The sequence below is a fragment of the Lytechinus pictus genome, chromosome 8 (genome assembly GCF_037042905.1).
Source record: "Lytechinus pictus isolate F3 Inbred chromosome 8, Lp3.0, whole genome shotgun sequence".
Taxonomy (NCBI): domain Eukaryota; kingdom Metazoa; phylum Echinodermata; class Echinoidea; order Temnopleuroida; family Toxopneustidae; genus Lytechinus; species Lytechinus pictus.
The window spans coordinates 10,908,339-10,921,577 of NC_087252.1; the positions used below are offsets into that span (position 1 = coordinate 10,908,339).

A 13,239-nucleotide genomic window follows, 5' to 3' on the forward strand; every position below is an offset into this window, starting at 1 on the left:
TGGTGAAACCTCACCTGGCAAGCAAGGCATGCAGTCATCCAGTTCAACACTCTTTGTTGTATTGACATAGTAGCCAGCTGGACACGGTATGGGGTCATAGGTTGCCTCAGGGCAGTAGTGGCCGGCGGGACAAACCGCGCCGGTGACGTTGTTGGTCGGTGTGGCTTCGGACGCACCCAAGGTGCAGTAGTAACCGGGATCACATGGTCCAGTGACGTTTGACATTCCGTATTCTTCACAGTAATAGCCTGCAGCGAAAGGGGTAAGGAAGTCAATATAGGCATTTGCAAAGAAATTGAAATCCATTGCAATCCAATGCAGCTCCCTGAATCAATCATAGCTCTAAATAATAAAAATAATAATTTCATTTTTTACCCAGGGTAGCCACTTCAGTTCTGGAAACTGTTCTACCAGAGGGCCCTGCTTTAGCACGGCTACCTTGATCGGGCACTCGAGGAATTTCTTCCTACCGGGTACCCATTCACCTCACCTGGGTCGGTTGCAGCAGGGTGGATAAATTTCTTGCTGAAAGAAAACACGCCATGGCTAGGATTCAAACCCGCGACACTCTGTTTGAAAGGCGAGTGTCAGAACCACTAGACCACGACGCGCCCGCTCTTGCTCTTGCAAGTGATTGTAAATTTGTGATTGATTGCCAATTCTGCTTCTTCCAACAAGGAGAGAAACTCATTTCCTGCAGCTAACTTAATGGCTCGTAATTCTCAAATTGTGACAGAACTTGGCAATTCATTGCAAATAGTTTCTTGCATAACCCTTTATTATAATTTGCCTAATTATGAAAGAAATTATCTTTTGTGCATAGTCATTTATGAATCCTATCTCACATAGTTCTAATAATCCAATACAGTATCTACAGAATGACAATCTAAATGATTTGCAAATGAGATTTGAAAAACCTATTAAAGAATTATCTGTTCATGATTGTAAAAAAAAAAATGTTATTTGTATTAAAGAAATGTAAAGAATAAATATCTTTAGTACAGTTCTTTAATAAGGCTAACACTAAAAATAAGACTGAAATTCACAGCCACTTTGACTTTTCTCCCCCTTTCCGCCCCATTTTTTGATGACCAGAGCATGTCACACCACAACTTCCAAACAAAACTAAACGTAATATCTTTCTATTTTTTGGTGCCTGAACTCACCGCGTGTGCAGCTTGTAGGTTCAATGGATCCCTCAGGACAGAACTCTCCGGGCGAACACTGCCCTCCGGTGGCATTGGATGAACAGAAGCATGAGGTAGTGATGTTGTTGAAGCCGTAATCCGTTGGCATGCTTGACCACGCCCCTCGGATACAGTACCAGCCGGGGGCGCAGGGGTCGGTAGGGGCGCTGAGACCGGGAGTGCCACAGTATTGACCTGAAAGGAAAAATCATTGAAGAATAGAATTGAATATGGTCATCCAAATATCCTTTGCTCAAAGATGCCTACTTTTTAGAATAGTCTTCCTGAAGATATAAAATGTATTATCTATAGTCTTGTGTTGTTAAAAACATCTCAATACTATTGATTTACAGTACTTCTTGATTCTCTGCGCTCCTACCTTGTGCACTCTCGAGAGTTGCTTTGCCACTTTATAAGTAACATAATCATCATTATCATTAATTTTCTTATTATTTTTTATTATTATTATTATCATCAATGTCAGTATTATCAGTATCATCATTAAATTGGGAACAAGTTACAGCATGACCCTTTAGAATATGGTTCCTCTTAGAATGCAACTCACTTATTGACCCCTCTCCAATTAAAGGGTACATAAGGGAGAATAGTATGATAAATGTTACTTCATCCCCCCAAAAGATCAATCTCATGAGTAATTTTTTAGACCTCGTCCAAGTCAGAGTTGCATAGAACCCGCAAACAGCTTCATATTATTACGATTGTCACATTTCATCATATTGACAAAACGATGGGAAATGTAAGAAAAGCCACAATGCTTAAAGCGGGATTCCTGCTAAAAGACGTTGCGCACTCTTTTGACAAAGTTTGCCAAGCATTGAGCACTCACCGGGTGTACAAGGCTTGCAGTCAACCAGCTCTTGCTTGCCCTCATAGTCATTATAGTAGCCCTTGGGACAGGGGAACTCATCGGACGACTTGGTGCCCTCCGGACAGTAATGACCGGTTGGACATGGGGTATCTGCGTAGTGGACATCACCGGTTTCACAGTAATACCTGGACACGAGGAAGAAAACAGTTGAGTTGGAAGTTTTACATCAATTAAAAGCTTACAGATACTGGTATAAGTTCCTGAAATTGTGACTTTTTATTGGTTATAGCACGCCAGTTTACAGATAATTGATTTTATTAGACAGATTCTTACAGTTCTTATCTGATTTTCTCTTTCCCGTAAAGAGCAGCAGTGTTGATAGTGACACATTAACCTGTTACTTACGGAAACCGGAGGGGGGGGATTCATAGAATCTCTGAGGCAACAGGTTATCTAAGGAAGTCCGTATTCACATACATGGCTATTTCCATTTCTAGAGACCCGGGAACTGATCACGAAACTGATCACAAAGTTACGTAAAACTTACTTCAGTAATGAAGAACTAGTACATGGCAAATTTAAACATTAAATAACGTAATAATTATTGTTATGCAGTGGTCATCTCACCCTGGTGGACATGGATCACATTCCGATTGACCAGTCTGGTTGTTGTAGGTTCCTGCCTCGCAGTCCAGTGGGTAAGACGTCCCGTTTGGACAGTAGTGACCCACTGGGCAAGGACCACCCGTTGAATCGACTGTCGGGTTGTTGGGATCTTTGGCACCTCGTAAGCAGTAGAAGCCGGCGTAGCAGTCGCCGGTCGGAGCGGTCAAGCCAACGTCCTCGCAGTATTGGCCGTAGAGGCACGGTGTGCATTCGCTCTGTTGATGAAAATAAAAATACATCACAATATACATTTTCTACTCTAAACATCTGTTGACTTACACAATGATCAGAGCAAATGTTTCCTTATCATCGTTGCAATAGATAGATAGATAGATAGATGATAGATAGATAGATAGATAAACAGACAGACAGACAGACAGACAGATAGATAGATAGCTAGCTAGAGAGATTGATGGATGGATGGATGATAGGCAGACAGACAGACAGAATAATCATTCTTAGATTGAACATTCTACAAATCTCTTCATTAAATGCTTCTCATAACTATCCGAATTGTCAAAGGTTCTTTGCCAAGTCAACTTCTGATCATGTAGTCATATGCCATCTAGGATAAGGAACCAATTTAAATTAAGGTTCACAATAAAATCATATGAAAAATATTGAAGAGTAGACCTTTTCCTGAATTATGCATCATATAATCCAACAATGTAATTGGAAAGAAGATCACATTGTATAACATTTATTCTCAAGCAAGTACAGTGAAGGTGGTCACTTACTGCGTTGGTCAGTTTGGTGACGTTGCCAAACGTTCCTCTTGGACATGGTGTGGGTGTGTCCGAGCCTTCTGGGCAATAGGAACCTTCTGGACATACTCCGGCCACTCCTACAGTGTACAACAAAAAATAAGGAAAAAAATATATTAACAAGTCATGGGGTTATTTCATAAGACATGGAAAGATGTTCATTTGGAACCATATATTTCAAATGGTGTCTCAATGAGACAACATGAGACCCAGAAGGTGCTGAGAAAGACAATGGACATTACTATTGTAAAAGGTTGAGAGTAGCTTTACAATAACTTGGTTGAATTTATCAAGAACAATACTAACCTTTGAAAGTGACCTCTGGCGTAGCAGTGTCCGATCCCTCCGTGCAGTAATACCCTGCTTCACAATCTCCCGTTACCATCGTTGAGTTGATCTCAGAACAGAACTTCCCTGGTGAGCAGAGCGTACACTGAGTCTCGTTCGCCAGACCAGCCATGTTGGAGAAGGTACCCGTCGGGCAGGGCTGCCAGTCGTAACCGGTTCCAGCCGGACAGTAGAAGCCTGCAAGATGAAGAGAAGTTAGGAACAGGCATTAACCCATTGCCTGGTGGAATTGGGAGTCTCTGTACAATGCCTATGGGAATAACAGAATTCAGTACTCAATGGGTTAACTAGGCATTGTGGCACGCATCCGCAACTCAAGCTGAACGGGGGATGTTACAAACCGATGCAGAGGGTCAAGTTTCGAGCCCTGGGAGGGGTTTCACAACGAGTTAAGTATGACTTAGAGTCATGCTTAAGTGCCAATGCGCAGATAATATGAACCTTATGGACTCATATGCAGTTGCATGCGTCATCTTAGCATGATTTGACCAATGGAGTGATGCCTTGACAGCATGCAGCTTGGAATTAAAGTGTGACTCGAAATCACACCAGAGGGGGGGGGGGGGACCCCTGGTTACGGTATTTTGGATGGTGGCATTTAAGGTCAGTCCCAGACATAAGATAATCATGTCAGATTGATACACTTCTGTAAAACCTAAATCATACACACACTCATTGTGAGCTTTAGAGCTTTTTGCATTTAGTAGTATTTTGGGAAGAAAAAAAGTAGGTTGCAGTGTAGAAGCATGGGAAAATCAATCTAACCCCTAATCTTGAAGACATTCCTCAGCCATTATCCCGTTATACACAAGAAGCGAGCATGGTGAGTATTGCACTTTATGTGTGGTAGTGGTGTATCAACTTTTTATCACAAACATTGTTTCAATGAATTTCAGCATTATGAGCAATGTGCAGAGCACCAACCTTAATTATGACAAAATTATATTCTTTATATATTTTTATCCTATTTTGAAGCCTACAATCCGATTAATCTTTAAAATTGTGAAAACATAGTAAAAATCATCATTCTTAGAAGTTTCAAAAATCTGTATTCCTGGGGGATAAATCCTATTTAGTGTCACTTTTCCTTTAAAAACCCTACTACATGTAGGTAGGAAAAATCCTACTAATAGGCAGCTCTGCATGTGGAATATTATCAAAGCTATACACTCACCGTGGGGACATTCCTCAGGTTCATATCCTGTCGTGCAGAAGAAGCGAGCTGGGCAGGTATCGCACTCAGAGCGATGGGTGGTGGTGGTGTAAGTCCCTGCCTCACATGGCAGCGGTGAAGTGGTTTCACCGGGGCAGTAATGTCCTTCAGTGCAAGGGTCCCCAGTGATGCCACCGTCTTCCGGCGTCGGAGTGGAGGAGTTGGACGAGCAGTAGTAGCTAGAAATTTTTAAAAAATTGTTGGAAATAACAAGTTTGATACAAACACTGGGGAGCATTTCACGAATTAAATAATATTCACTGATGATTGTCATAAGCTACTGAAATTCATGCATCTGATTGGCTCATATCCAAGTAGTCTGTGAAAATAACCATTTGTTTTATGAAAACACTCCCATAGGGATATGAACTTTAACGACGAAATGAGATAGCAGAAATTTTCCATAGTGTTTTATCATAGTGGGAGTGAATTTCCTATAAAACCCAAATAGTATTTGATATCATCAGCCTTGCATTGAAATTATCTTTAAGTACAAGAATTTCAATCTCCAATGTTCAAGCTGGCATTCAAACGATTGCCAATCTGCTTTAGCACCCATGGCTAAATTTGGTTTATTCAAGAATGCAGAACAGAACCTAAACAGTTTTTAACCCAATGTATACAGGAATGGTGAGTTTCCTGTACAAATCCTATGGGGATCACAACTTTGAACAGTGCAGACTACTATCCTTGCAGTGTGACATTTAAAGGTTAAAGGTCATAGGCTGAAGGTTAAAGGTCTCACCCTGGATCACATGGTCCAGATGGCGCAGTGAGTCCTGTCCCGTTGCAATAGAATCCACCAGAACATGGGTAACAGTCGCTGGCCTTCTCGAGGCCAAGGCTATCAGACCAGGTCCCAACTGGACAGTTTTCGGGTGTAGGAGTACCTGATAGAACAGAATTGATTAAAATCGAGTTACATGGGGAAATGAAAGCAATGTAGTATTTCATAAGGAACAAGACCAAGACCAAGGCTATAGGACCAGGTCCTGATTGGACAGTGCTCAGGTGCAGGAGTACTTGAGGGAAGAAGAGTTTCACAATGAGCTACAGGGACGAGACCAGGAAGGTATTGTTTCATAAAGAAAACAATCCAATATCTAATAGCCCTCTCTAGACCAAGATTGTAAGACCAGGTCCTGATTGGGAAGTTCTCAGGAGCAGAAGCTGATGGAAAAAAAAATTGTAACTGTAAATGCAGGAATAAACTATCGTGGTTGTTTGCTGGCTATAAATTGGCTATAAAAACAAACTAGGGTGGAGATACATAACTTTAATCACTTTTGTAGGATCTCACATTTCGAACATTATCAATGTCCTCATGCAAACAATAGAAATTACACAAACTAACGTTAGCTGCATCAATGTCAAAGATACTCACCTTCTACACAGTATTTTCCTGCTGGACACTCAACTCCTGTCACATCATCGTTGGGTGTGGCACTAGCCGACGCCCCGATGCACCAGAACCCTGCAGCGCAGTTTCCCACCCAGTTGTCCTGGCCCGGCGTATCACAGAACTTGCCAGCGGGGCAATCCAAGCACTGGTCCTCCCTCTCGAGTCTCTCTGATGGGTTGTACTTCCCGGCGGGGCAGGGGTACTGGGTCTCGTACTCGGTGCCATTTAGGCAGTAATGGCCAACTGGACAGGGATGGTTGGTGTAGTCGGATATGGGGGCATCGGCCACATCGCAGTAGTATCCTGCAAAATGATGATAATAACAAAACAAGTTACAACATCTGCAGATAGAAGATACATGTGTGGGCATAGCATTACAGATACATTCATAATAGAGTTTAAGGCTCAGAACGGTGTAAAGATAAGGAAAAGGGTTTGTTTAGTTTTGAAGGTTAGGTTGAACGTTTTACATGTATGTTTGTTTAACGCAACGATTATCCATCGGAGCAATTGTCGCTGGAGCAAATTTCATTGAACTGAATCATCACTATCATTACCTCCATTGCAGATCTTGCATGATGATTGTCCAGTCTCGTCCTGGTAGGTCCCTGATTCACAAGCCGTCTCCGAAGGGCTTCCTTCCTCACAGTAATACCCTTCACCGCATGGGAACGGACTGCTGGAGGACTGACCAACTGGGCAGTAGTGGCCTAGACAATAATAAAAATGATTCAATCAATAACTGAATGAATGTTCATCTATGGTGGACATGTTGGTACATAAAGAATGGTTCCATATTATCTAAGGAGAGGGATGCAGACATAGTTTCTGTTTCATAAAGACTTGCTATCGTAACAAATGCACAATTTCTATAACAAATTTACCATCAGCCAATCAGAAAGAAGGATTTCAGTAGCTTTTAACTGTAATTGCAAAGTTGTTATTGTAACAAGTTTAATGAAACAGGCCCATAGAGTACATTGTCTAGAATAAGCTTGAATTTGAATTTCTGTTGTCTTTTGATGCACGTGTGACTGCTATAAAATTGTCACGTGTTGACATCACTGTTATCAACAATATCATTACCATTGGCACCACTGGCATCATCTTCCCCTCATCCTCCTCCTCATCACCACCATCACTATCATTACCATCATCACTTTCTCTCACCTCCTCCTTTTCCTCTTCTTCATCGTCATCACCATTACCTTCACCACCATCATCATCATCATTACCATCATAATTTTTCTCTCAAACCTTCCTTCTCCTAGTCCTCTTCCTACTCCTCCTAATCATTTTCATGATATTCCTCATCAACAGCACTATTATAAAACACATATCACTTTCATACCTTAGAAAATAAGACTAATAATTTTTTTCATGGTATAAACTGATTGCATTAAATAATTGTATAACACAATTTGATAACATGAATAACTTTCAGACCACAACTAGACCAGGTCCTACCTGGGTCACACAGTCCAGTTGGTTCTGTTAGTCCAGGATCTTCACAGTAAGACCCTGCAGTACAGTCTGTACACTGTTCCTCTATCCTTAGACCAGTGCCGTTGGAATAGGTCCCAGATGGACACATGGGAGGGTTGGCTCCAGTTCCATTACCTTGAAATGAAAATGGAAATCCACAATTTATTGCTTGAAATAGAAATCTGAAACTGAAATACTGTTGTAGCCACTGTGCAGCGCCAGATCAACGTAGCTCTATTCCTTGAATCGTTGAACGCCAAACAGGGTAGCAGCAACTCCTAACCTTTAACCCTAAATCTCCCGGGGTATTTTGATTCTTGTCATTCCCGAGGGGGGCCATTATGGCCCCCCCCCCCCCTTAAGATCTCGGCCGCCAATCGCGCGAGCGACGCAAAAGTTTGCACGCTGGTACATGTAGTGTGTGATGTAATCTACAAGGCTGTATGGTAAAGTTTTCCAAAATAATGAGATTTTATTTTATACGAATTAATTATGCTAATTTATGCATAAATCATACTTTTTGCTCTAATTCACTAAATTAAGCTCCTAGAATGCTAATTTGTGGTAAAAATATTCTTTGTAGCATTCTTAACAATCGCAATTAAAAAAAATTCGGTTTGGAAATAAATTTCTTATGTATTTAATTGTTTGATGAATTTCTTATGTATTTCTTTGTTTTTTTACTTTTTGTTTTTTAGTGTTTTTTTAATGGAAATCGTTCCAGACTTGATTCTGATCATAAACAAGGCAAAATTAATTAAGTTTAATCAGTAAAAGTAGAAATAATGATACATTTATGAATTTTGGCTAAATACACAATTTGCATTGGATTTGTACATGAAATCACGTTTATGAGCAATTTTGGGTCTGACATGCTCTTACATAATGTTGCGTAATGTCATAACCGCGTACCCGGGCGTTACAAATTTGGTCTCACAATTTGCGCGAGACTTGAAAGTAAAAAGTCAGTGAGCGGCGAGGTCAAAAAATTTCGCGCAGCAGATATATTGCGAAAATTGTCGAGGGGGGGGCCATTATGGCCCCCCCCCCCCCCCCGGGAGAATTAGGGTTAAAATCTTTTGGTATGACGCGGCCAGGGTTTGAACTCCTGACCTCCCAGTTGAGAGGCGGACGCTCTAGCAACTGAGCCAACACATCTACAAAGATTTATAGATCAACATTTAAGTGCATATTCAGAAATCCAGTTTAACCAATAGTCTAAAATTGTGAGAAGCCAAAGGTGTCACAATATTGTTTACATTACATGTTCTTATTCTTACTGTATTCTTTCCTCTTGTTTTAAAGAAGAAAACTATTTCTGTTATCATCCCAAACAGCTGTTAATTAATTGATTGTGAAATGACCTGATAAAAATGAACCTGTGTTGTAACAACATTTGTGTCACAATTTCCGATCTGTAGTTAAACAACATTAGACCCATGTTTAAAGTGAACAATAAACTCACCACAGTATCTTCCTCTAGGGCATATATCACCAGTGATGCCATCGGTAGGATCTGGTCTCACTGCGGTGCTGATGCAGTAGAACCCTTCCATACACTTCCCAGCAACATCAGCTAGACCTACAAGTAAAGAGATATTTCACAAATATGTTTGTGTGAAATCAATACACCTTACAAACTCGCTTGAGTCTCGCTTGATTTTGCGAGCAATTAGGCAATATGATTTTTTTACTCCTAGGTGACCTTTGACCCCCAACATCTTTAAGAACACACGTTTGTGTAAAATCAATACACCTTACAGAGAACTGAAATATGGTAAGCTTGTTCCAATTGCATTTAGCTTACTGAACCAATTTTCATTATGCAGTACATGATCCAACTTCCTAGCGTGTCTTCAGAGTTGTCTTCTTTGCAATTACCATAGAAGAAGCAACCAGAAGACCAACAGGACCACTCCCACTTCCATATCTTGTTGATGTAGTTGATACATAATACACAGATGTTGATTAATATTTTCATTCAATTTCATTGTGCTGCTGCTTAAGATTGCTTAATGATTAGCCTTGATACAATTATACAACCTTTCTTCCAGGGAAAACCCCAAACAGCTGCATTAGAGATTAAGTAATTTTTAAGTGTAAAGTATATTTTTTTTCTTTCTAATCAGTTAAATTCAGAAAATATATTTTTTATCTTAAACAAAATGAACTACAAGTACCTTCCACGTCGCAGTAGTTCCCTTCCGTGCATTCCTCCGGTTCAAACGATCCCCGTGGACAGTAATAACCGGGCTGACAGCGCCCTCCAGTGCTCAAGCTAGGACACAAACAATCACCGTCTGTGTAGTTGTCAAAGTCCATTGGTTTGGCCGTCCACGCCCCTTGTATGCAGAAATAGCCTGAAAGTAGACAAAGGCATTTTGAAACATTGCAAATAATAACAAATACAGATAGTATCAGAGGGATACCCATTCATAGATATCTACATGTAGGTAATAATAGAAACAAACCCTAGTTGTTTGATTTATCCTCCCGCAGCATGCTACAGAAATCAGTCATAAATTGGAAAATTAAAGAATTTATTTTATACGACATTCTGGTATTTGGAATATACATACATTCATGTAAAGTTCATTATAGCTGAATTTGAAGATGCTTTAGGTACTAATCGTACGACACTCACCAAAACAGCTTTTCAAAAAAAAAAACAAGAATTTCAAATATGCATGGATGATATGGTGGTGGTGAATTTTTACCTGATTCCTATGAAGCCATGAATGCTTTTAAGCAAACACCCACAGGACTAAAGGCTTGTGGTCCTCTCCGGGGAACCTGGTAGTGATGAAAAATGCCTTACCAAAGGGCACTCACACACTACATGAATCCAGAACCTGAACCCTACACTTAATCCACAGAATCATAATACAAATGTTTGGCATTTGCTTATGCCATATATTAGTAGACCGGCCAAAACGATTTTTTATACTTTGGACGGCAAAATTTGTTAATGCTTGCTAATGCTTGGCATCCCAGCTAATAGTCTTGCAAAAATACCCAAAATAGCGTACGGCCGGATGCCAAGCGCAATTTTGCGTGAAACTGTCTTTTTTAGCGTAAAATCTGAAAGAATGTCGAAAATCACGTATTTTGATATTTTGACGGATTATTTTAATATTTTTGATTATCTTTGATATGCAATTATTTTTATTCAGAGTTCCAAATTATAAGTCTCATAAATATGCATTTCAAATTTGAATATTACACACACACATATGGCACAGGGAAACATAAAACCGCGATTTCCTCAAAATAAAAGTTTGTGAAAACTATCAATAGTTTAAAGTTTTTTACGCAACTTAAATTCTTCGATTTAAAAGCGTTTCTCAATCGAATGTATAGTAAATGTCCTAATGCCACAAAAATCAAAAGAATTTTCAAGTAAGATGGAATATATCTCATTTTATGTTATCCGAAAGGAGACAATGTGCATTTTACCAGGCGCGCATTTTGAAAGAAAAATTGAAAATACCGTACATTATGTACATAATTACATGTATAAGTACAGGTGTACATACTAAAGCGAGTTTTTAATTACATGTATAAGTACGTACTAAAGCGAGTTTTTAATTGAATAGCACAATTTGTCAATTCTTTGCATCCCAGCTCAAATTCTTGCGGAAATACTGAGGAATAACGTACGGGCGGATGCCAAGTGCACTTTTGCGTGAAAGTATCATTTTTGCGTGAAATCTGAAAGAATGTCGAAAATCACGCATCTTGATATTTTGACGGATTATCATCATATTTTTGATTATCTTTGATATGAAATTATTTTCATTCAGAGTTTCAAATTATAAATCTACTAAATATGCATTTTAATTTGGAATATTACACACACATATATGGCAATATGAAATATAAAATCGTGATTTACTAAAAATAATAGTTTGTGAAAACTATCAATAGTATAATATTTGTGTTCCGCATCTCAATTTCGTCAATTTTAGCGCTAACCGAATAAATACATAATAATTGTTGTCATGGCACATAGTGAAAACAAATGTTGAAATAAGATGCAAGATATATCATTTTATGTTATATATGCGAAAGATAACAATGTACATTTATCGGATGCGCATTTCTGATAAAATACAAACAGCGCACAATATTACATCTATATTGCACATACTAATATTAATCAGTGCGATACTCGTCAAGATAGTATATAGGATTATGTTTACTTTTGTAGAGTTCGATCTTCTTGCTATTTCCGCGAATTAATTGGTGCTGAACGTAAATCTACCTGTGGCGATATTCATAAATAGGTCTGATATTTAATTTGCCGTTACCATGGTAATATTAATTTTGTAGGAATATCTATATCCAAAATCATAGAAACAGTAGCGTACCTATGATTTTCCACGGGGGGGGGGGGGGTGGGGGGCGGGGGCAAAACCGTCGGCCAAAAAATTTGACAAGCAAAAAGAAGTCTTCAAGCTCGTCAGGGGGGAGGCAAAAAAGGTCTTCAAGCTCGTTGGGGGGGGAGGGGCATGGATACGTCTTTTGCACGGGGACTCGTCAGGGGGGGGCAGACTGCCCCCTCTGCCCCCTGACGAGTAAAGGACTAAAGGAGCTGGGGGGGCAGGGGTACATCTCCTGCATGAGTTGTGACTCCCCCCCCCCAACGAGCTTGAAGACCTTCTTTTTTTTTTTTTTGAGTAAATCACGTTTTTTTTTTAAAGTCATATTGCCATATATGTATGTGTAATATTCCAAATTGAAATGCATATTTAGTAGATTTATAATTTGAAACTCTGAATAAAAATAATTCCATATCAAAGATAATCAAAAATATGACGATAATCCGTCAAAATATCAAAATGCGTGATTTTCGACAGTCTTTCAGATTTCACGCAAAAAATGATACTTTCACGCAAAAGTGCACTTGGCATCCACCCGTACGTTATTCCTCAGTATTTCCGCAAGAATTTGAGCTGGGATACAAAGAATTGACAAATTGTGCTATTCAATTAAAAACTCGCTTTAGCATGTACTTATACATGTAATTAAAAACTCCCTTTAGTATGTACTTATAAATGTAATTATGTACATAATGTACGGTATTTTCAATTTTTCTTTCAAAATGCGCGCCTGGTAAAATGCACATTGTCTCCTTTCGGATAACATAAAATGAGATATATTCCATCTTACTTGAAAATTCTTTTAATTTTTGTGGCATTTGGACATTTACTATACATTCGATTGAGAAACGCTTTTAAATCGAAGAATTTAAGTTGCGTAAGAAACTTTAAACTATTGATAGTTTTCACAAACTTTTATTTTGAGGAAATCGTGGTTTTATGTTTCCCTGTGCCATATGTGTG

The 13,239-nt window shown here is 39.3% G+C and overlaps 1 protein-coding gene across 2 annotated transcripts in view; it reads right to left on the reverse strand.

The window, feature by feature from the left end:
• LOC129267226 (uncharacterized) overlaps positions 1 to 13,239 on the reverse strand; it is a 171,341-nt gene that overhangs the window by 92,013 nt on the left and 66,089 nt on the right. For both annotated transcript variants that reach the window (XM_064103566.1, XM_064103565.1), the window contains 13 exons: positions 10,075 to 10,254; positions 9,360 to 9,476; positions 7,877 to 8,029; positions 6,967 to 7,119; positions 6,392 to 6,712; positions 5,753 to 5,897; positions 4,969 to 5,186; positions 3,753 to 3,971; positions 3,420 to 3,526; positions 2,644 to 2,897; positions 2,035 to 2,201; positions 1,167 to 1,382; positions 15 to 248 (listed from right to left, as the gene is read on the reverse strand). In XM_064103566.1, coding sequence (XP_063959636.1) covers positions 15 to 248; positions 1,167 to 1,382; positions 2,035 to 2,201; positions 2,644 to 2,897; positions 3,420 to 3,526; positions 3,753 to 3,971; positions 4,969 to 5,186; positions 5,753 to 5,897; positions 6,392 to 6,712; positions 6,967 to 7,119; positions 7,877 to 8,029; positions 9,360 to 9,476; positions 10,075 to 10,254 — 2,484 coding nt within the window. The remainder of the gene's footprint in view (positions 1 to 14; positions 249 to 1,166; positions 1,383 to 2,034; positions 2,202 to 2,643; positions 2,898 to 3,419; positions 3,527 to 3,752; positions 3,972 to 4,968; positions 5,187 to 5,752; positions 5,898 to 6,391; positions 6,713 to 6,966; positions 7,120 to 7,876; positions 8,030 to 9,359; positions 9,477 to 10,074; positions 10,255 to 13,239) is intronic.